The following is a 24575-nucleotide window of genomic DNA, read 5'->3' as shown; positions in this document are numbered from 1 at the left end:
CTGGATGATGCGACGGCAGCCATAGTGCGCCAGAACGCTCACCACACATCAGCTATCAGTGGGGAGGAGAGCAGAGTAATGTAGCCAATTCATAGAGGGGGATTATTAGGAGGCCATGATTAGTAAGGGCCAATTGGAAATTTGGCCAGGACACCGGGGTTACACCCCTACTCTTTTCGAGAAGCGCCCTGGGATTTTTAATGACCACAGAGAGTCAGGACCTCGGTTTTACGTCTCATCCGAAGGACGGCGCCTGTTTACAGTATAGTGTCCCCGTCACTATACTGGGGCATTAGGACCCACATGGACTGCAGGGTGAGCGCCCCCTGCTGGCCCCACTAACACCTCTTCCAGACACCTCTATATAGATGGTAGTGCAGTATTATTCCACCCTCATGCCTCACACCCTTTCCAAATTTTACAGATAAAAAAGTCAATTTGAATAGAATACAATGCATTTACACAGGTCTTAAAAATATATTTGCCAAATTATCCTAGACGACAACAACAACACTAATAATAATAATAATAATAATAATAATAATAATAATAATAATAATAATAATATATTAAAATTATTGTTCAGACATTGTTAGGTGTATTTATCCAGTTAAAAAGCATCATTCTGAAAAGACCTCTTGTGATAAGGCAGCGTTTTACGCAGCTCTACGGACTGAAGTACTTTAACATTTGCTGCCTTAGCCAGTGTAAATAAACCGGGCCAACACAGGTTACTCAAATAAAAAGCTACTTTATAATCAGTTACAACAGCGTTCTGTGCAGCTTTTTTGAACGTTTTTGTGCAGAAAAAAAGAATGTCTGTATAATTTTAATTATGAAACATCGGCCTGAACTGTTCGCTCTTTCCAGAATCAACGGACCGTGTTTCTTCATGTTTACATTTCGTGGCTGAACTCTGGTGACGTAATTGTTGTTTGTGTCTCCAGCTGTTGAAAAGGAGCGAAAACTGACACCCAGGAGTTAGTCAAGAAAGTTTTCCCACCTCGTGTTTTACTACTTTTAACGTGCAGTGGGGAAAGAAAAGGTTGTGAAAGCAGCACGATGAAACCCGGAGTAGGTACTTTTATTGTTCTTTGCAGCCTGATTTTCCTGGCAAACTGTGCTCCACCACCGACATGCTATTCCCGAGTATTAAGTTATAGCAAAGAAATCATGAAGTTCATGGAAACGCTTCAAAAATCCTATCGTACGGTAAGACTTACAAATAATAACAATTACAATTATGTATATTTACAATTATTTATCATTATTAAAATAATTACAAATGGTGATTGAATGGTATTGATATTTTTTTCTTCCCCCCCCCCAGAAGTCCTGTATGGAAGCATTACCTAAAATGTATCTTGATGTACATGTGAGTTCACCTTTGCTGCATTGAAATGTTGTTCTGAAGTACTTTTTAGTGCGTCAGATATCATGTATGGATGTTACTCAAATAACGGAAATGTGATGCATACAATACTCCACACAAAAATATTCCAAATAGCGAAAACAAATATAATACACGGTGCGGTAATTCCTTTACACTACAGCATACCATGTACATTACAGTATGTGTACATTTAGGAATACAGTGTCCTAAATAATCTGTTTTATTTCAATATAATGAGACAATTAAAAAAGACGTAAAACATCTTTCGATTCAATATGCATCAAAAAACGCATAGTATTTAACAAAAAAGTGTACTCTAAAGAGACATCAATATAGTTTATGTGCGTCAAAGAAGCGAATTAAAAAAACGTTTCGTTGTGGAATCTAGACAAAAGTAATTGAGTGTAAGCTGTGTTCTACAGGCTGTATGGTATATTAATGAAAATTTGTTTATCAGATCAAACATCTTAAATTGTGGTCTTCTGAACATGTATACCATTAAACGTATATTATAACCCTGAAAGCATTTTATATTGCTGGAACACTACATACTGTATATACACATGCATGCTTATTTTGTCATTGTTAGTCTTTCAATAGTATTTTAAAAAGCTTTAATATGAAAAAAAAAGCTTTTATGTTCTCCACAGCTCAATATGCATTTTACATATATAATTTATTGAGAAAATTGAATGTATGTATAGGTGCACAGTAATGCTCAGCTTCTGCACAGAAATCTTGGTGTATCTGCCAGTGCAAGTGTTTAATTCACTGGATTGTTTCTTTTTCTTCCTAGAACTCTTGTATTATGCCGAAACTTAGAGATTTCTTGTATGTCCTCGAGAATCTTACTAGACCAGAGTGCCGGGAACGTCCAAGAATACTGGGTTTGAAGCGTAAAATCAGAAGTCTTTACATCATTATCAACAAAGTTTGCTATAGGGTAAATTACCTAATTATTTTCATGACTTAGGCCCGACTGTCCTTGTTGTTGATTGCAACGATAACTCTTTTTTGTTTTGTGTTTTTTAGGACTTGGTGTTTTATACTGACGATTGTGATGCCTTGGTTACTGGTGAAAGCACACCAAGGCAAGGAGGAGACCAACTTCCACTTTATGAAGAAAGTTGAAAAGAGAAATCTTAAGCAAAACAAAATGTGCTGTTCACCTGAGGTGTAGCCCACTGAATAATTGACAAAGTGCATTTCATGTAGTTGAGGAGGTGTCTCTGCAAAAACGTACCACAGGATACAAAACTTTCCACAGGAAATGAACTGAATGCCTACCATTCCTCAGAAACCTTCAAAGAAGAAAATGCATCTCTTAAATGAATTATATTTACCACACAGTAATAGTCAAAGAAAGTTCAGACTAAAAGTGAAATAGCTGAGGAGCATTTCCTTGTATAAACAAAAAAATATACAGACTAGACTAAAACATGAACTCAAAATTGAGTCCATTCTACTTATTATGCCTAATTTCAGAATGTTAACTTTTATTTCACATTTTATTAAACTGCTGCCATATACTGTATGTGTGTACCATGAATAATAGATGAATATGTAACAAGTTAATTCCACCCAGAATGGTAAAAATGAAAATTATGTGTAATTACAGTATATATTCTGATTTTTTATTATTATTATTATTTTATTAAAGTTGGGAGGATTGTATGCATTTGGAGGAAAAACTGATCTGCATTTTTCTAAGCTTCTCTTGTAGATTGTGTCTGCAAATAAGCATTTGTGTATTGTTATTATTTCTTTTCTGACTGGTAATTCTACTTTTTACAATAAAACTGATATTTTTGATTTTGTTATCAAATTAAGTCTTCAGGAATTCAGTAATATATTGATATTCTCTTTTTTCAATAAAAATACAGAGATGTGTGAACGCTAAACAGTTTGGGATAAGCACAAAATGTAGCATTTCAAAATGTGAAAAAGGAATAAGTCATGCTAGTTTTTCAGGTGGATAGACAGAACTATTTTATGCAAGTTTAATTATTTACAGATTAGAATATTTGTAATCTTGCTCTTTAAGCAAAATAACTGGCAACAGGCAGTCTTTACTACAGCAATTTACTTCTGCAGTACTTAATATACTCTTAGCAACAGCACATCATATAAAGTACGAATACTATCTTAATGTTGTATTTCTGTACTCAGCTAATTCTTTAAATGGCACGCTATTGCAGTGTTGTTAAAACTAGTGTGTACACGATTTCTACAATATTCATAAAAGACTGTACTAAACAACAGAAGAGACTTTAAATTAAATGATTTTCAGGATCATGAGAAATCCACACAAAGGCATTTCTGATTGTGTAATGTACTGTAAGAATCATAGCATTCTTAGGGGACAATTTGTACCCAAAAGTAAGCTCAGAAAAGTTTTGATTTTTGTTGATGTTCATTTGGAAATTCAACATACACTGTCATTATCAGAAAACATATTGTGGATGGATGAAACACAAACTGCAAACTCGCCAGTGCAATGTTTGCCACAGAAAAGTAAAGCTCTCTGATACATAAAGACTAATCTGTTTTGACTGGGGGTTTTGTTACATAACCTGGACCTGGTTACTTGTTAAAACAGTGAGACAAATGGATTTCAAAGTCTGTAAGACATTTTAGCCAAACATAATACTTTCAGAAAAGCAGCTCAAGCATGATTGCAGATGAGTTTTCTAGATAGACAGCCATTCAAAAGCTACAACCAAAGGGTCAAGGGCCTTTGAGATCAATGTTCTTGAAGAGCTCTTACATTCTCCAGACCTCAAGCTAGTAGAATAGGGTATTGCGAGAACAGATCACATGACATGAAGCAGCAGAACCTGAACTAGCTGGAGAAATCCTGCATGGATGAGACATGTTCCCAGGAACCTACTTTTCTGACAGGCTAATAGACCTGAATCATTTTAGTTCTTAACAGAGAAACTTAGAGATGACCTTATTCAAGTACTCAATACTCAAAGTCATTGACAAAGTCAACCCAAACACTTCTTCAGAACCATCCGTGAAAGACAAACCTGAGGAAGTAAATGAAAACTATGAGAAAGAACACCTAAAACACAGGACCAAAGGCAATTTTTTTAATACAAAGGGCTGGACATGTGAAACAAACTACACAGTCATGTTGTCAAAGCTGATACCTTGGCTGGGAATGGCTGGATAAAACCATTGGATCAATTAACTGATACCAATAAAATGGGCTATATGACTCGAACTTGCATATTAGGAAATACACATCTGCTTTATCCTAAAAGCTGAATTGTAATTTAGCAGAATGAGAGTACATGGTGGAACTACACCCAGGACAAGATGCCAGCCCATTGTAGGGCACCACAACACTGTGGAATCCATGGAAATTATTTCATACAGAAATGTCTGACTAGTTAAAAGCATACAGTATCTAACACTTTATGTATCCCTGTAAAACGGGGCTAAATGAAAATATTGAATAAAATGAAAAGAACATAAAAATTGGTATCTTGAATTACAGTATGCTTCTATTTATGTAGAAAATCCAAAAAGAGAAGCCAGCACACATTGGCTACTACTCAAATAATGTGTGACTTATTGTGACATATTTAGATGACCATGCGATTACGTCACACTAAAAATCATTAATACGGAAAAGGGTTACTGTTACTATGACAACGAGAAAAATAAAAATTGTGCATAAATAAACTTTTGCATTATTTAAACATCTTCACAGTATGTAGACATCCAGTTGGAAGAGCCAAAATACAACTCATAAACTATTAAATGATTTACGGAGTTTCTTAGAATAAAGTGAATATGGATTTCGAAATTCATTTGAGAAAATGTCAAGATTATGGAAACATTACCTCTCGAACGGAAGTGGCAGGAGAACAAGTTGGTCGGCTGAGCAAAGAAATACAATTTCAAAGAGATTATGAGGAGAAAATACTGGATCTCAGCAAGAGAAGTCTGATGAAATTGAATTACAAAAATATCTCAAGAAACATAGAGGTAGGGGTCCCTACTCAGATAGATAAACAACAGCTGTTCATTTGCTTTTCAAATAAATACACCAGTGTGTTTTATTAAATACAATATCAAGTAACGGTATTCGTACAAATCAGTGCTCATTCATGTTCAGTTATGTTTATTCGAAGAATTCAAAAAAGCTTTGTTTTAAAAAGAAACACTCGTCTGTTTATTTCGCATACTTCGTTTTCCACATTTTATTCAGCTCTAGTTATTGTAAGTACTTCTTTATCTAAAATCATGAAGCCGGTTCAGGACTCATCTGTTCAGACAGACATCGCTTATGATTTCTCCGCTCTCAATGACATTTTTTTCACGATGCCCCTTATTCCTAAGTGGCGATGTGATTTGTGTATTGATTCTACTAACAAAAGACATGAAATAGGTCTACATCCCACAACCGACTGCTTGAAAAACCTGTTACTACATGGTCTTTTATGTTATTTTGCCTCGCGTATCTTGAAATAACCTTATTTTTTATTTTATTAATTGTATTACACTTCGTCCAGATTACGCCGTCTCCTAAAATACAGTATTATTAGATGTAGAAAAGTAAGTAAGACTCTGGACTTGTCACTGGAAAGTTGTGTATTATTAAGATCATGGGTATAGCGCTACTATGAAACCTGTGCTATTGTGAAAGTATTTCTGTTACATTGCTCCTTTAAAAAAAAACATTGCGATTTAAATCGATACTCCACTTAAAATTGCTATAAATTAGTACAAATATATCTTTATATTTTAAGTTGTGTGTGTGTAGCCATTCACCAGTCACAAGTAGTGTTGACACCATGCTAATCGTCCAAGAGTTTTGAGTTTTTTTTCCTGAAAAAATGTTTATTTATAACTTGTGAAGGGTTTATTAGGATAAAAAAGCAACATTAATTTGTTATTTTACAATACTAACAAAAACATCTATTTATCAATTTTCTACCTGCTTCATCCAATTTCATCTGGTTTTCTACCCGCTTTATGAAATTAGGTCATGGGGGTGCAAGGCAGGGTACCCCTGGGGATGGGACGCCAGTCCATCACATGGCGGAAAGACAAATACACGGACGTGCAGACACACACACCAGGGCCAGTTTTCCCAGAAGCCAATGAACCTACCGGTATATTTTTGGACTGCAGGAGAAAACCAGAGCACCCACAGGAAACCCATGCAAACATGGGGAGAGCATATAAACTCCATACAGGTAGCACCCCAGGTCCAGAATTGAATCTTGGACCCCAAAGAGACAGCAGCACTAACCACTGTGCCAACATGCCGCCCTCCTAAACAAGAAGATTTGTGAAGAAATCAACAAAAGCCACAGCTGGAAACTAACTTTTAACCATAAAAGAGATTTCTACTGTGCATGTCTTTGCAGCAGCTTTATTTGCAAGGGAATGTTCTAGAGGAACTACCGACATGTTTCTTCGAGTGGCTGCCAAGATTATTCTGGCTGGATGTTAGAAACAACCAACTGGAGAGGCTGCCTGCTGAAGTTGGCCAACACAGGTTGGAAAGTATTTAAATATTAAGAAAGTTGTATACAGTAATTGCAAGAATTCGTTAAGTTGTCAGAAACAAGACTGAGTACGTTAGGGGGTGAAGAAGCTATTACTATTATTAAGGAGCAAGAGAAATCATATTCTTGTGCTTTAATTTTTTTTTCATGTGCTTTTAAGATAATTCTTTTTTTTCTCATCTTAAAAACTGGATAAGCACCAATAAATTATGTATGTCTCATATAACCAAAAATCTTGGTATCTTTTGAGCTCTTTGGTTATAGCTGCGAGTTTTACAAAGGAAGAAAATGGAAAATGTGCTGTTCATTTCCAGACTTGTACAGTTAGGATAAACAATGCATTGTTTTTTGGACAATAATTTCCTCTTTTTATTGTTTTACTGTTGTAAACATCCTATGATGTACTAATGTATATACCTAAACAACACGATATGTATTGGTGAAGTCCAAGTGTTATTACATTTATTAAATCCTAAAAATAAAACGTCTGAATACATAGAAACATAGACACATAGTACAATAGCTAAAAGGTCATATTTCTAAAAGTAATTTCACAGTGCTTGCGAGGTAGTGAGAGGTGGATTTGTGAGAAAGTTGCCTGTTGATTGGAAAAACCTGCAGAATGAGGCACAGGTAGTCAGAATGAGTAATTAGCACTCAGAGGGAGTGAAACTTCGTGTGAGAGAAAGAAACTGTTGGAATAGGCTTTGCATGGAATTGGCCATTCCTTTGAGCTAATTAAGAGGCTTGTAAGAACAGAAAGGAGGAAAATGGTTCACCAGCCTAAGAAGGAGGGAAAGTGGGAGCTCCAGAGGTGGTGAAGTTCTCATTAGTAATGGTGGGGCTGGATTACAGGGCTGTGGGACTCAATGAACTGGGAGTGCTTGAGAAAATACAGCTTAGAATGTATTGAGCAGTGTTGCAGGCAGGCTGCATGGTAGTAAGTTTGGCAGGCTCAATGACAATGAAGTGTTCTTATAAGGAACAGCATTGGAAAGCTGAAACAGGGTTTACTGGAGGGGTTTACTGGAGGGCACACGGAAGAGTGGGTCACTGAGAGTGTCGAGATGGCACAGGCTAAGTCCCAGTTACTTCCTTGTGCTTTACCGTCACCAGACAGACAGGCAGAGTGTGAGAAGTAACAGAGAGGGAAAAAAAACAGTTACTGCTATCTCAGAGATGTCAATGTTGGTTACAGAAAGGTGTCCCTGACTAAATGGGATCAGCCATGAAAGATGCCGAAGAAAATTCAATGGTGAAAAATTGAATTGAAGGCTTGTGTTTGGGTTTCCTGGCCAAACAAGATCAGTCAGAAAAAGTTAGTGGTTGTTTGTGAAGAGCTGAGGTAAACATTGGTGTTAAAATGTCAATTGTTGTATTTGTGTTCCTGGGAACTTTGTGTAAAAGGGAGCAATATAACCATACCTAGGAATGGGGAGGAACCAGGCTTTTTAAATGACATGTACTGGACCCTCAGTTATCTTTGGGAACTCAGTTAGACTGAGGTAGGCTGTATAAGAAATGTTTTTCATTTTCCCTATTTGTTTCACCAGACATATGCACACTCTACTGCTGGAGAACAATCCACTGAGGGAGTTGCCAGTTGAATTAGGTAATGCTAAATTATAGCTGGCACACACGACTGTGCCTGACCATTAAATATAATGGAAATTATCTTTCACATGATTGAAATTATTTTGGGCTACTTTATGATTAGCTCTGTCAAGTCTCTCGTGGCAAGCACTTGATCATTAGATTTTTATTTTGTTTTGAGTACCAGTGTGAGACAATGATTCAGATCTCTTACTTTTTCAAGGGAATGTGAGAACCCTGAAAGCCCTGGGACTGAGGGATTGTCCATTGCACTTTCCCCCTGTTGCTGTTCTGTCCCTGGGAACAGAAAGCATTCTGTCTTTTCTCCGGAGAGCTGCTGTCAATGCTTATATTGGACTGGAGCCTAAAACACGTAAGCCCAAAAAACATTCTTTTTGTTACTTATTCATTGGACTAACATTTTTGTCCAGTGTGAAATAAAAAAAGGTTTAGTTATCAGTGCCTTACATATTGTGTATATAGTACTGTGTCATATTAGATACATGTCTGTTTCACTGGTTACAGCTAGCTATTGTATGCCTTGACTTAAAATACTTTAACTGTATAGATGCATAAATCAAATTATTAGTTTGTTTTTATGGTTTGACCTTCAAACTTTTTAGAACTATGAGAGCTAATTCATATTCATTCTGTTAATGAAAATATTCAATTCATATGAAGCAATGAGAAGAAGTCTACTTGGATATATTGTAAGTAAAAAGGTTTAGACAAATAGAATAAATTGGAAAAGGCAAGGTGGAGGCCACTTACACAGTCTTATAATAGTGTAATAAAAGTGCTGTACATCTTAGAAAAGTACCTAAAGCACCTTGCAAATGCATTCAGACCCTTACCCGGTTTTTACATAGTGTTGCTTTAAAGTTTACAGCCATAGTAATATGAATTAGCAATTAATTTGCTCTATACAAAGCTATTCCACATATTCAGAGCAAAGAAGAGAAGTAAAATGAAACAAATAAAGAATGGACATTTCATTATTGCTTAAGCATTTGAACTCTTTGTAGCAAATGTAAATTAATTTAGGTGCACAAAATTAGATTAAAGAGCCACACAATTATTTTTGTTTATGAAATCAACCTGTTTTTTTCTCTTTAGTTTTTTCTGACATTGATGCAACTTATCTTACTCTCAGAAGTCTTCAGTTTGACCCTTCAAGCGGTGAATAAAGTAGAAAATTTAAAAACGTGTTTGCTTATGCAACATTTTCTAATTTTACAAAAGGATACCATCGGAAATTTCCGATATCAATAAATATATACACATCTGTCCAGTACAAATCATTATGTAATGCAGCAGCTGGAAAAAATTTCACATTAATAATTGCTTACACTTATATAGCACTTTCCTGGACACTCTACTCAAAGCACTTTACAGGTAATGGGGACTCCCCTCCACCACCACCACCACCAATGTGTAGCATCCACCTGGATGATGAGATGGCTGCCATAGTGCGCCAGAACGCTCACCACACATCACACATCAGTGGGGAGGAGAGCAGAGTAATAAACCCAATTCATAGATGGGGATTATTAGGAGGCCATGATTGGTAAGGGCCAATGTTGAAATTTGACTCTTTTTGAGAAACGCCCTGGGATTTTTAATGAGAGTCAGGACCTTGGTTTTACATCTCATCCGAAGGACGGCACCTGTTTACAGTATAATGTCCCCGTCACTATACTGGGGCATTAGGACCCACATGGACCGCAGGGTGAGCGCCCCCTGCTGGCCCCACTAACATCTCTACCAGCAGCAACCTTAGGTTTTCCCTGGAGGTCTCCCATCCAGGTACTAACCAGGCTCACACCTGCTTAGCTTCAATAGGTTGCCGGTTCTGAGTTGCAGAGTTATATAGCTCGCCACATTAAATTAGAAAAGATGAGACACTGTGATAAAGGCCCCGTGCAACTGTATCCATTTAAAAACTGACCAAAACATTCCATTGAAATTCTACTTCAAAGAAAAATAAAGGAAATAATTGTCTTGGATTTTTTTTAATAATTCATTAGTGAATATAATGAAACATCAGTTTGAATCATGTATGTTTTATTTTTGATGTAACATGTTTGTCAACAGGGCACAGTAATAAAGCATATATTGAAAAGGAGATGAGATTGGGGTGTCAACCCAGTGAATGGTTTGTAGACCAAAGGAACCTTGAAACAATCAATCCAGGAGGCACTGTGCCATTTCTGGATTTCCCTGCAGCAGTGTCACTGAAAAAGCCTTTGCGCTTCAGTCAATACAGAGCACTCAGAAACCAGAAACAGAGGAAGTGTGAAACTCTACAAAGGTAAGCTAAAATGTGTTGCACCTCATTAGAAAAATATGCTCATTTTTTAATCCTAGGGAAATTTATTTTTGAAGTTACATGTCAATTATATTAGAAATTAAACTGAATACATCTTTTAGAGAGGGAGGAAGATGTGACCCCAAAATGCTCACAATTTCACTTTACTGGTAAACTTTCGTCTGCTGCTGAAACATGTGTCAAGACAAATTGAGCTGAATAAACCAAAACACCCTTTCTTTTGAATTCAGAGCAAACAGAAGTAAATTGAGGTTGCAATATAGTTTTAAAAAATTTAATCTATGAGAGGAGTCTTTCATTGCAGGCATATTTCTGTTTTTAAGTGGTACAGTCCATGTTTATGTTCTTTTTAATCATTATTTTCAAAGGTAGAGTTACAGTAATAAGGCTGTGAAAGAACATTGTGACAGCTGTGCATAATAAAAACACAAATAGATATTTTGATGCAATAGTATACAGATTTAAAATATATTTCCTTGCAACAGTTTTCACCACCTTCCTATGATGTCCCATTTTCTTTATTCACAAGAAAATGTTTAATTTTAATACAGAAGCTCAAGTAGGTGGCTGCATCAGTTTGCATAGGCTGCAAAGAAACAAGTAAAGGTTTATTCCATGCTGAAAAGATAAGAAAAGAAACACAATGTTTTGGCTGTGGAGCCTTCTTCAGGTGGCCTCATCAGGAGCCTTCTGCACACCTGAAGCAGGCTCCACAGCTGAAATGTTGCGTTTCTTTTCTTATCTTTTCAGCATGGAATAAACCTTTACTTGCTCCTTAATTTTAATACATACATATAAATATATTAAATGTATACTCATTTAATTCATATTTTTAATAAAAAAATAATGCTTATTAAATTAAACTTTTATAAGTATAAAGGAGTTCATTCTCAGCAAATCCTGCAAAAATAAAAGTATTCACCCTGTGAGACAGCATCTGGTGTAAGCACGTTTGGAGCACTTACAGTTAGCAGCAGTTATGGCTTTTTGAGGCGTTTTGAGTAAGTCCCTACCGTCTTTGAACAATAGGGTGGTGCAATTTTCCATTGTACATTGAAAACGTGCTCAAGCTCTATCACGATGGCTGGGGATTTCTGATGGATAAATGATAAGATGTGCATATTGTAATGCCATGGGGGTGGTGGCCAGCACCTTGAGCACGAGCAGGCGTCTCCAAGGTCTGCCTCGACCCATTGACGTCCTTGCGACGCCACCAGGCTGGGAGTCACACACTGACAGAATCTCCAGCGCCACCTTTTCACTCTGAGATCTCTCATCCTAACCACACCAGAGTCTCTCTTCTCACTGTCTTGCCCTAATCTGTGTCCTTGAAGCTTTATCCCACATACAGCTGTTGATGCACCTCAGCCCCATGCCCAGCCACCACTGTGTTTCTCACTATTAGCTCCCAGTGTGCAGATCTCTTACACACAATGCTATGAATGCACATTAACTCTCATCCAGAGGACCCTCTAGACAGCTCTGTTCTTCCACACTATAACAGGCTGCCATTTCTTTACATTTCAGGATCCTCTACTGCTCCTCTCTGAAGGCTCCCATAGTCATACAGTTCTCTCTGGGATTGTCACTCTTCTTGGTCCCTTCTGGGATGAAGTTTCCACATCTGCACCCAGCTCCCTCCAGAACTGTCTTTCTCAATTCACCAAGTTCTTTCGCTGTTCTATTCACAGTTTCCTCCGAGGCTGTCACTGTCATGTCTCTTCCCCTTATCCCCTTAGTTTGCCTACCCTCTCTCTTACAGCAGATGCCCTCACCAGCAGTGCCTCACACCCGCTGCTGTTTTGTGTCAGTCCGGCTCTCTCACTGCACCCCCACATACTGGAGTCCTGTTCTCGTGTCTGCTCTTGCCTGCAGTTAGCTCAGAACTGAGGTCTCAGCTTGGTCTGTACTTGGGGAGGTATTCGGTTTGCTTTAAAAGGGTTCCCACAGCTGAAGCTCATTAGCACTCATACTCCACTCTGTTACTTAGGCAACGGGTCTCTGTCTGTTGAGAGCTCTGCTTTCCTGCCGAACACACCTGTATAACACCACAGTGTTAATTTATTCATTTTAGATATCATATTTTAATACTATTTTTTATTAATCAAAAAGGAAATACAGCTATAATTAACATTAGAAGAAGTATCTGTGGCACACAAATCTGTATAAACAAGTGCATAAACTAACTCTTGGATGCCCCTTCTAAAAGGTTGCTGACCCCTGGCCTACTAGGTGTTATTGTCCTGCTGAAAGCAGAATTTTTATCCCAGTTTTAGGTCTTTGGTCGACTATAATCGGCTTTCCTCAGAACTTTGACTGCACCTTGCTCCATCCATATCCTCTATCCTCTCAGTTTTGGAAAATGTCTCAGTCACTGCTGATGAGGAACAGTCCCATAATACAATGGTGCCCTCACCATGTTGACAGCACAGTGATGCAGTGTGTTTGTTTTGCTCCACACCAAACTCTTTGCATATACACCACAAAGTTTCAATTTTGTCTCATCTGACCACAAAATCTTTTGCCACATTTTTGTGGAGTGACTGGGATATGTTTTACTCAAGGACAGTTTCTCCCATGATTAGAATTAGAATCAATAAGAATCATGGTCTTTGTAAGGAAAAAGTGAATTATAGAGTATCCCTCAGTACAACATGTTTGTACAAGTTTGTTCAAATGTTTGCACATTTGTCTTAAAAATGATACTTTATATTGTTAAAAAAACAATTGTGCTACAAGCAAGCCTATGGGGGTAATTTGTTTAGAACTATGAGAAGTCTTGTTATCTTGTATTTTAAAACACCCTTGTTTGTATAAAAACTCTGTTGCAGTGCTTCAAAACATCATCCTCACATCTCTGACAATGACAAACTACCACTATATATAAAACTATATACTTGGTATATACTCTAGAATTTTCCTCTTAAGCACAAATACATCACAATTCTTTCAATAACCTTTCTGGGAAGCATGGGATGCAGTGCGACATATACCCTGGCCAGGATGCCAGTCCATTTCAGGGCACATAATACACTTACATTCACACACTCACACCAGGGCCAGTTTTACAAAAGCCAATTAACCTACAAGTACTGTATGTCTTTGGACTGTGGGCGGAAACAGTTTTTGTTGCTTGTTTGTTTTTTTGCATATGCGGTTAGTGGTGTCTTTCAAAACAGAAGTTCGGAAGGAGATCAGATTCTTAATCTCACCACTTCCACTCTTCTCTGCATTAAGATCTTGCCTGTGGGGCTTCCCATTTATTCTCCTTTCTCTCACCCACCCTCCACCCCAACCTCACCCTTGTAGCAGCTCCCTGGCTCATTCCTCCTGGCAAGAGGGGGGATCTTGTCAACCTTGTCCTCAAGGATGGGCTGCTGTTCCCCCAGCCAGGCAAGTTATGCCAAATAAATGCTTACTATATTTCAAACTATCAATATGTGTCACCTCTCTGTAGCAGTAATTAAGATTTGGCTGAACTTTGGCTTTATAGTTAAACGAATTTAAAAGTGTGTCTAACCTTATTATTTCATGAAAATGTGAAGCATATAAAACATTCTTAAGGAAATTAAATAAAGCCATGAGTGAAAGACTTCACAACCACACTCCAATCTAAATAAAGAACGTTACCAGATGACTGGCATGGTTTGGACTGTTTTCATTTATGTGTATCTTGAGGTTTCAACATTTAAAACGTAGTGTAAACATATATTCCAACACTCTCAATAGCCTTTTTCTTCTATGTTGCAGCAGTGCAGCAGAGCCTGAGACAAAGGAGAGATACAGCAAGCCTGATGAGAAAAAAACTGAAGAAAAATTCTCAGCTGTGTTCAAAGAACTCACAGAAAAACAACTCCAGATGGAAAAACGAAAGATGTATGTTTTCTTAAATTCCCTGTTAGTTATTGTAAGCGGGCTGACTTGCTAAAATTAAGTTTATATGTTGTGTTTAGTCAGCTACTATTACTATTATAGATTAATTGCATAGCTGAGTCAAATCTGTATATACAGTACTGTATAATACTTAAACATACTTGGATGAAGTGAACAATCCACGCATATGAAAACAGAGAAACATCTCCAGTTACTGTAATGCCAATACTGGTTCCAGAACATTAAGACTGTTGAATTACGCATCAGAAAATCACATCCAGTTTCTGTTTTTAAAATCATTTCAGTCACATACATCTATCTGAAAGTAGTATTCCCTGATCCAAAATTTCATAGTTGAAAATGACTATGTTGATCAGCCAAGATGCAAGAACACCTAAAAAATCTAGCATTCCAGGGGTCTGCACTCATTCCAGCTTGCAAGGCAATGTCAGTGTCAAAATATATGTGGTTTTAAAAAACATAATAGTTAGAAAAACACAAGTAAGATCCTTATATTTTGTTTCAGAGATCAGGATGCAATTCAAAAACTTTCAGTTCTGTTGCAGAAAAAGAAGGAAAATATCTTCAAGCCTGGCCATGATGTTCATCCTAGACAGGTAATTATTTCTGCAGCATTGTTATTCTACAAATATATTATACAAACACATATATAAAATAATTCAATTTACACATATAAACATACATCTATAGCATTTTTCATATTTTAAAATAATTTGTATCATTTTTTATATTTTTAAAAATGATAATTTAATGCTCACTATTTAGGCAAAAGTATTGTATTGAAGAAACAACCTAGGGAACATCTCAAGTCATAGCCTAAACCACAACGTAAATGAAAAATGATGATGATGATTTCAAGACTTGAACAGATTAAAATTAAATGTGTTTTTCTTAGGTGACTGAAACTAATGAAAATAAAGATGAATCCAAAATACAGAACCATGAAGTACAATATGTGGCAAATAAATATCACCTGGGCAACAAAGAGGCTGGAAACTGTCAGCAAATCAAAATACCAAGGGAGCTGAAAATGTTGAGGTAATTTAAATGATAGATGCAATTTTCTCCCATCCTTACTTTCTTCTATGTTATGTTTCAGGCCTATGTATACAGGAGTTCAGTTAATAGATCAAACTTGAAACACCTTTTTGAAATCTTCTTTACTCCTTGAGTATGAAGTACCAAGACGTATTGCAGCACATGTACAGAGAGAAATACCAGAGTTTTTCAAGTGCAAGGGCAATGCTGACACACATAAAAAATTGCCTTTTCTGAACTAGAGTTAGATTATGAATTATATATTTTTCTATATTGCTTATCCTAAAATAAAACAGCAACCTTAAAAATGGTTTTCATATTTGCAATTTGCAACTAATACAATATGTGAATCGTACATCTGTGAAACTTGACAGATAACCAAGTTCCTTACTGAAAAAATGAATAGATCGGAGATTGAGACTGAACTTCGGGACGGTGTAGAGAGCACCGTAAAACAGACAAACTGGCAAACTCCACGTTCAAGGAGGTATACGTCTTCAAAATGTCAGAGCACGAACACAAAGAAATAAAACTACAGCAGTCTAATGTATAGTTCTAACTAATTTGAGACAACCAAAAAGATTGCTTCTCTCCAAAACCTAGACATTCAAGACAGTAGTTCCAGGGATACTACTTATCAAAGATACTACTACTAATAAGAATAATATTTCCTTGTACTTGTATAGCACTTTTCTGGGCACTCCACTCAACACGCTTTACAGGTAATGGGGACTCCCCTCCACCACCACCAATGTGCATCACCCACCTGAGACAGCAACAAACGTGTGCCTGTATACTCACCAGACATCGACCAGCAGTGGGGAGGAGAACAGAGTTCACAGATGGGAATTATTAGGCAGGCATGTTTTTTAAGGCCAGGAAAATATTTGGCCAGGACACCAGGGTAACACCCTTACATTTTAAAAGTAATGTAATGGGATTTTTAATTACCTTGGAGACTCAGGACCTTGGTTTTACATCTCATCCAAAGGACGATACCTTTTTCAGTATATGTCCCCATCACTATACTGTGGCGTTAGGACCCACACACACCACAGGGTAAGCACCCCCTACTGGTTCTCACTAACACCTTTTTCAACAGCCACCTCAGCTTTGCCAAGAGGTCTCCCATCCAGGTACTGGCCAGGCTCACAACTGGATAGATTCAGTGGGTTGTCAGTTGTCACAGCTAGGAACCCACTGTCAGAAAAATAGTACTCACCACACATTCTAACAGTGCAAGTTGCAAGCGAGTGCCAAAACCAGAGAAAAAGAGAAGTGGTGGTTGCTGGACAGCATTCTCATGAACAGTGCAAGTGAGAAATAGATCATAATCACAGAGGTAACAACAGTATGTTGTCCAGGAGACTAGGTGACAAAGAATAGGCAGGCAGGTTGAAGAAGACCCAATTGATATTCATTTCGGGACACATGGAAATGATTATAAGCAACATATAAGATACAAATACTCAGTGAATACCCTAAAAATAAAAAAAAACAGTAAGTCAATTTCTCAGAGATCCTGATGTACGTCATGATCGCTGCTCCTCCTCTTAAGGGCGCTCCAGCCCTTTCTAATTCTGCCTCATTCTCCGCACCTGTTCCTTATTCCAGCCCCTTTTAAGTTCCCCCTTTATAAGCCAGACGCTGACTTCATTCGGGGCTCTACATTGAATCCCATTTCATGTGTGCCCGGGTCCTGATGCATCTGGCTCTGTTATGCCTTTAACTTTCCATTCTTGTTCCTGTTCCTGTTCCCCCCGCCGGTCCCAACCCGGTTCCCGTTTTTAAGCTTCTGGATGGATCGCCTGGCCATGGAATTATGCCTGTGTTTTGGATTCCCTGTTTGGACTTCTTCTTGGATTGTTCGCCCCGGACTCACTCCCCCTGGACACCTGCACACCAAAGACACGCCCCCTGTCTTCATTCCCTTCTCCTGCATGACTTTTCCCCCAGTGTTTCCTCACTATTCCGGATTGTGTCGTCTGCACAGGGCCCGGAAAGAACAGTCCGTAACAATGGGGCTGTGCAAAAAACATTGTACAACTGTAAATTTAAAAACTATAACTGAAAAACAACTGTAAACACAAACAAATGAGAGCATGGAAAGTAAAGTGCTGAAAGCTTTGCCTTTCCCCATCACTAGACACCTGTCTATAGCAAAGCCTATCTGTACAGGTAGACAGATTATCATCTGAAGCAGAAGGACATCATTAGTACTGAGGCAAGGATCTACAGGGGAATTCAAAACCATTTAAAATAGAATGGAATAGAGAACAATGCAAAAAACAATCTGCAAAGGAGACACATAAGATCTACAGCAATAAAGGAACACAAAAGGTCCAAAGACTAGGTACATATACTTAAATACCAGGAGAATTAGGAGAAACGTGTAAAATCAAGCAGTTATTACTGAATTAGCATTAGATTGTGGTGTAAATGGAATCACAGAAATATGGCATACAAAGAAGGGTACACCAACTGTAGATAGCAGGAGTTCTGGAGAAACAAATAAGAAGGAAGAGGTGTAGGTGTGTAGGAATCTGTATGGTATTGGTTTATAAAGAACATTAAGACCTACCACCAAATTCTAACACCAATCATAATGAAATTTCATACAATGAAAGCAGGGATATATGTGTGGTTATCGTGGGAGTTTTAACATTTTCTTAATTGGGAAAAATTGTTAAGGATATAGGCAAATGAAACTGAAATTCTAGACATGTCTACTACTTTCTTATTCAGCTTGTCCAGGTGCATTGTTAATATCCTGTGGACATGGCTTTTCTTTGGAAGCCAATTAGACAGACATAATTGAATGTATAAAATAGTGAATAATCCCTCAGTTGTGAGCTCCTGCCACAGCTCCAGTGGTGTAGATGTAAGCCGGTTTAATTGTCTTGCAAAAAAACAGACAGACAGATTTAAAAAAGCATAACTTATAGCCAGAAAAAAGTTACTATATCTAGACTGCATCTAGACATACACACTCTTAGGAAACTCCTGTTTCTGTTTCTCCACAAAATACAATTGTACAGGTTTAGATATACAGACATGGTACACCTTTCACAGTCAGTTGGTACTTCAGGTTGTGTTGTTTTTTTTTCTTTTGAGTCTCTCAGTTTGTTATGTGAAATTAAATGACACTGTATATTGTGGATATAACCAACAGAGGTGTATTACTGTTATTTCTTTTTAAAAGTACAACAGTAAGTGAATGGCAGACGTCCCTTCTCAACACAAGATGGAGTTCTGGCCACATCGATTTAAGTTATGAAGGTGCATGATTACAGTCAGTCATATACAGTGCCATTGAGTGGCAAACCAGAGTTAGCCCAGTACTCTACATAGATTTCTTTGTAATCACATTAGTGTATTAGTTCCCTGGGCATTTGTGACAAAGTGTCATCAGGTGCCCATTGATTCCAAAAGGAAACTCATGAAGGCGTTTGATAATTTAACTCTTGATGACAAATCCTATTCTATGAATATGACATTCTTCCCTTGATTTTCTCTTCAGCTCATCGGGTTTCTCACAACGTGGTGATATTGATATCATATGTCTGGTGTCCTCAGGACACAAATACAGTGCAGTGTACTGACAGGTTATTGTTTAGTCTGTCATGGGCTTTTGTATTTTTCGGCCCTTAGAAAAGTGATCCCTCTGCACAAGACTATCCAGACAGGAATGATAAGGCAGACTATTTAGGACATCTTAAATGACCACAGTGGATCTTAAAAAGGCTTGCTATGTTGCAGTTATAACTTCCACAATGCACTATGACATTCAGTACTCAAAATCCTCAAAAACATCAATTAAGTTATAAAACTTCTTCAGAATCAACAGTGTAACATGAACCAGAGAACACAATAGGGAACTATGGGGAAATGAATTTAAAACTGAGAACAAAAGGTTTATTTTTGCAGAAATGGTTATATGATTCTGTAACAAGCTGCCCAGACATGTGGCTGAAAGCAATGTCCTGGTTTCTTTCAAGAAGTCGATGGATGAGATATTAGGATTAATTAGTTAAGAGTAACTAAATAAGATAGCTAATTCAAATGGCCTCCTCTCTGTTGCAACATTTCATACGTTCTTAAAAGGAAGTGTATATAGGCTTGCTAATTTTAATCACAGGGCATCGATGTGACAGTTCAATGAAAGAGAGTAGGTACAAGTTTATGGGTGGTTTCCAGTTGAGGACAGCTAGCCATGGTGTTCAGTACTCAATAAAGATTTCACCCTTTAAATAAATCACTGTCAAAGGTATTCTCAATGTGTTTATTTGATTCTTATTCTGCTATTGTAACTAATGTATTATTTGACTATCTTTAAATCCAAAACAATATACATGTACTGTCACCCATAATTAATCCTTTTAGTTTTCTTTTATTCTATAAAGCTCATACAATGTTGTCTACATTTCATTACATGCAACGTCAAGTCAGAATTTTAATTTAATTAATGCAAATATTCCTGTCACCATCATACTTTGTCATACAAATGATTATAAACAGCAAACAATTGTATAAAGTTTTGTATTTGCATTATCTTATATTACCCTATTTATAAACTGACTGTTCATAAACTCCACAGGTATTCTTTCATCTTATTTTCATCTTCCCTTATTTTAAAATTAAAGTTGACTGTTTTTCTTATAGGACTGATAAGGAAGAAGAAATAGATAAATGGATAAACCAAGACTTTATGTTTCTTTATAAAATAAGAAAGAATCAAAATCTGGAATCAAGGACATCTTGTTATCAGGTAGAATATTATTCAGACCCTTACAGGTTTCATAAAAACAAAAGAGACGTAAATAGATCATCAATATGAAAAAATGTAAAAGTCACCATTACATACATATTCAACCCTTTGCTGTGGCAAACATAAATTAATTTAGGTGCTCAGAATTACCTTAATGAGACACACAATTAGTATGTATCATAAGGTGTTACTGTATGTTCAGATAACACCAAATTGGAACTTTCTGAATGCCAAGTGTGCAGATTGGCACAGACCTAAAGCAGTTCATCTCCCAGTCAACAGCATCCCTACAGTCAAGCATATTGGTGGCAGCATCATGCTGTGGGGATGCTTCTCTTCAGGATGATCTGGGAGACATGCCAAGATTCAAGGAAATATGAGCTGAAAAAGTACTGGCTAGTGAAAACCTTTTTTTCTCTCTGCTGGGGCAATATTGGTCAAATGGGAAAAAGTTAATTATTCTGCAGACGAATGATCCAAAACACAAGGCTAAAGCTGCACTGGTGTGGTGTAAGAGAAAGTGAATGTCATGTCCTGACTTGGGTGATATTGAGAATGTGTTGAAAGCAGTGATCTGTGAGCACCTTGAAACAGCTAGAACACATCTGCCAAGAAGTATGGACAAGAAGCACTAACCCAGTGTGCAAAGTTAGTAGAGACTTGCTGAAAAGGAATTCCAGCTTTAATTGAGTTCATGGGTCTGGGTACTTATGCCATCACGGTATTTGAGGTTGAGCTTTTTTAGTTTTTGCTGACATTTACTGTAACTTACCTTGACTTGATTTTGGTTTGAACATTCTGGTTCTGGGTTAAATATGAAGTTAAAAAAATGTGTATGAATTAATTTGTAATTCATGTAATTGTAGTTCTGAATTGTACAATTGTAATTGTAGTTCTGAAGGCATGTGCAGACCAGCTGGCAGATGTCTTCTCGGACATATTCAATCTCTCTCTAACTCAGTCTATAGTTACTTCTTGTTTTAAAAAAAAACATTGTCCCTGTTCCTAAGAAACCCAGAGTCACCTGCCTGAATGACTACCGCCCTGTAACACTCACATCAGTTATCATAAAGTGCTTCGAGCAGTTGGTCAAAGCATACATCACCTCCTCACTGCCTGACACCGTAGACCCACTGCAATTTGCGTATCACCAGAACAGGTCAACAGAAGATACTATTGCCACTGCCCTCTATACTGCCATCTCATACCTGGATAAGAAAGGAACATATGTGAGAATGCTGTTTGTTGATTACAGCTAAGCATTCAATACCATAGTGCCCTCAAAGCTTGTCATCAAGCTCCAGGGCCTGGGACTGAACACCTCCCTCTGTAATTGGATCCTGGACTTCTTGACGGAACGTCCTCAGGTGGTGAGGGTGGGCACCAACGTATCCTCTACCCTGACTCTTAACACTGGAGCCCCCCAATGCTGTGTGCTTAGCCCTGTCCTCTACTCCTTATTTACCCATGATTGTGACGCCAGACATAACTCAAACTCCATCATCAAGTTTGCGGACGATACAACAGTCATCAGCCTGATCACAGATGGTGAAGAGTCTGCGGACAGGGAGGAGGTTGAAACCCTGGCAGCATGGTGCCAGAACAACTCTCTTGAACATCAGTAAGACTAAGACTATAGGAAACACCAGGGAGGAGATCACACACCTATCTAAATCAATGGGACTGCAGTGGAGAGGGTCAGCAGTTTTAAGATCCTGGGAGTTAACATCTCAGAGAACTTAACCTGGACCCACCACACCAACACTGTGGTCAAAACAGCACGGCAGCGCCTATTCTTTCTCCGCAGGCTAAAGACGTTTGGCATGCCATCACATATCCAGGCCAACTTCTACAGGTGCACTATTGAGAGCATCCTGACTGGTTGCATTACTGACTGGTATGGGAACTGCTCCGCCCAGGATCGCAAAGTACTACAGAGGGTGGTGAAGTCATTACCGGCTGCGAACTATCAAACATCCAGGATATCTACTCAGCTAGATTTCTTAAGAAGGCCAGGTCCATTCTCAAGGACCCCAGTCATCCCAGTCACAAACTGTTTTCCCTCCTACCATCTGGTAAACAGTACCAAAGCATTCGGTCTAAGTCCAAAAGATTACGGAACAGCTTCTACCTCCAGGCAGTGAGACTGCTAAACAGCCAACCTGCAGCTCCTATAGCAAATCACCCGTAATGGCTACATGGATGTTCTGTTTTCTTTGTATTCAGCATACTACACTACTTGTATATATTGCATACACCATGGACACATAGCAGCTCTATTCATATTCCGTTTTATCCAATTTCTATTACATTATTATCCGTTATTGTGTAACCTTATTTTTGTAACCTTAATTTTGTGATTTTTGTGATTTGTTTTTTATTTTTGTGATTCTTGTGATTCTTGTTTTTTTTGAGCTCGCAGAAAAGACATCTCATTGCCAGCAACAACCGCTGCACATTGTGCTTTGATAAATAAACTTTGATTTGATTTGATTTGATTGATTTCACAAAACAGGACACCCTAGGAAGGATCTGATTATGTTTGTAATCCACTGTAGCACAAGCACAGTATGGATTGGACAAACAAATGGAAGTGTACTCCTACAATAATACATTAGAAGTATTAGCTACTCAATATTTTACCATACAGGATGAGCAATCACAGCAGAGTTCAGCCGTGATTCACAGCCCATTCTTGATAGTCAAACATTTTAGGAGGTGCAAAGAGGGAAGGCAGATGAGAATTTGTGGACAAATTTGAGGTGTCAAAGTGAAAGTAACAAACTGTACAACAAAATGCTTGGGAGGAGATGAGCTGAGACAGGGAGAGGTCTAACTAGTGACCTGAGTCAAGATGCAATGCAGTTTAGAGCACAACCAACATCCAGAGCTGTGATACTCTGTCTTACGCAGCTTGGGATACAAGTTCTGTTCATTAAGTACAATGTGGATATCTTATAAAAAAAAACAACATCCGAGATAAAAACAGTAAATGATCTTTCCACACTTTTAATCTAAGTTTTTGTTTTAGGTTACAAATCTGGAACAGGATTTTTCATGTATGAGGCTTGAACAGCAATCCCCAATGGAAGACAGAAGTGCAACATTCACTGGAGCATGGATTCCATAGTGATTTTAAAAATGACTGTTTAACATCATTTAAAAACTGCTGTACTTGAGATTTCATATATGATATGGGTTATATTATGAATAAATAAGCATATACCATTTCCTAAACTGAATCTGCTGCCTACACAATAGATATTTTGAAAGTAGAGATTGTGTAAGATAAAATTGGCAAAATAGCCAAATACTGTATAGATCCAGTTACCATTATTGATAACTGTAAACAAATTCCAGTGCATATATGATTATTATCTATCATTATTTGATTATTAAGACCTGCTTTGTTGTTATTTTATTCACAATAATTGTATTTAATTTTATATTTAAGATCAGGATATTCATTTTAATCATTAATGTCATGAACACAAATTATGCTATAACCATTAACAATTATAGTTGTGGAAAACGATTGCGTCAAGTGTAACATAAAACAGTCTATCAAACAAATAATTTCCTTCTTCAGATGAAATCACTAAAACAAAACAAAAAAAACACTTTATCAATCTGATGTTGATTGTGGTTTTACAATACAGAAAACAACATTAAAGGTCCAACAGAATAATATAAGTTCCACACATATTTCTGTATACCTGTATTTCTATAAACTAAATTAACATTTTTGGTATACAAGAGGGTAGAAATATAAGGGGGAGAGGACTTGTCAAAAAGCATTTTTAAGAGGTAACCAGTGCACAATTTCCAGGACAGAGTTTACACCTTGTTTACACCATTCTATTGATGACTGTTTTTACACATACTGTAGTTAACTAACCCATTAAAAAGTACTTGATATAATGGCTAAGATCATGACTGAGATGGAAGCTTTTGGATCTCTTTATGTTAAAATGAAAGAGATATTTTTAAACTTGATGAAGATCACCCTCTTGTGGTTTAGACTGAAACTTC

The 24575-nt window shown here is 37.4% G+C and overlaps 2 protein-coding genes across 6 annotated transcripts; both read left to right on the top strand.

Annotated features, from left to right (window-relative positions):
- The first annotated feature begins 796 nt into the window (after window positions 1-796).
- cytl1 (cytokine like 1) lies at window positions 797-3218 on the top strand. The gene is made up of 4 exons (XM_088628779.1): window positions 797-1212; window positions 1331-1375; window positions 2190-2336; window positions 2426-3218. Exons 1-4 carry the CDS (start codon window positions 1063-1065, stop codon window positions 2522-2524), a joined length of 441 nt encoding a protein of 146 aa, XP_088484905.1. The 5' UTR covers window positions 797-1062; the 3' UTR covers window positions 2525-3218.
- Window positions 3219-5099: 1881 nt separating this feature from the next.
- Window positions 5100-23780, top strand: LOC148677950 (uncharacterized). 5 transcript variants are annotated; one of them, XM_088628752.1, is made up of 12 exons: window positions 5100-5392; window positions 6781-6911; window positions 8475-8533; window positions 8738-8887; window positions 10609-10825; window positions 14597-14719; window positions 15243-15333; window positions 15633-15775; window positions 18978-19045; window positions 20438-20543; window positions 22027-22440; window positions 23575-23780. In XM_088628752.1, exons 1-10 carry the CDS (start codon window positions 5198-5200, stop codon window positions 20458-20460), a joined length of 1200 nt encoding a protein of 399 aa, XP_088484878.1. In that variant the 5' UTR covers window positions 5100-5197; the 3' UTR covers window positions 20461-20543; window positions 22027-22440; window positions 23575-23780. The 5 variants fall into 5 exon arrangements, with proteins under 5 accessions (XP_088484878.1, XP_088484859.1, XP_088484887.1 ...); XM_088628733.1 differs by lacking the exon at window positions 22027-22440; XM_088628761.1 differs by lacking the exon at window positions 23575-23780 and having other exon boundaries at window positions 22351-23036.
- The last annotated feature ends 795 nt before the right edge of the window (window positions 23781-24575 follow it).

This window comes from Lepisosteus platostomus, chromosome 1 (genome assembly GCF_059453375.1).
Source record: "Lepisosteus platostomus isolate fLepPlt1 chromosome 1, fLepPlt1.hap1, whole genome shotgun sequence".
In the NCBI taxonomy this organism is placed as follows: domain Eukaryota; kingdom Metazoa; phylum Chordata; class Actinopteri; order Semionotiformes; family Lepisosteidae; genus Lepisosteus; species Lepisosteus platostomus.
The sequence above is the reverse complement of the archived record's forward strand: the minus strand, read 5'-3'. Positions and strand labels throughout refer to the sequence as shown.

Bases quoted from the DNA above. Each gene is read 5' to 3' on its own strand.
- cytl1 (XM_088628779.1), top strand. From the start codon at position 1,063: ATGAAACCCGGAGTAGGTACTTTTATTGTTCTTTGCAGCCTGATTTTC. The intron at 1,213-1,330 runs GTAAGACTTACA...CCCCCCCCCCAG, and splicing joins TTCAAAAATCCTATCGTACG to AAGTCCTGTATGGAAGCATT. The intron at 1,376-2,189 runs GTGAGTTCACCT...TTTTCTTCCTAG, and splicing joins AAATGTATCTTGATGTACAT to AACTCTTGTATTATGCCGAA.
- LOC148677950 (XM_088628733.1), top strand. From the start codon at position 5,198: ATGGATTTCGAAATTCATTTGAGAAAATGTCAAGATTATGGAAACATT. The intron at 8,888-10,608 runs GTAAGCCCAAAA...GTTTGTCAACAG, and splicing joins TGGACTGGAGCCTAAAACAC to GGCACAGTAATAAAGCATAT. The intron at 15,776-18,977 runs GTAATTTAAATG...TCTTTTTAAAAG, and splicing joins AGGGAGCTGAAAATGTTGAG to TACAACAGTAAGTGAATGGC.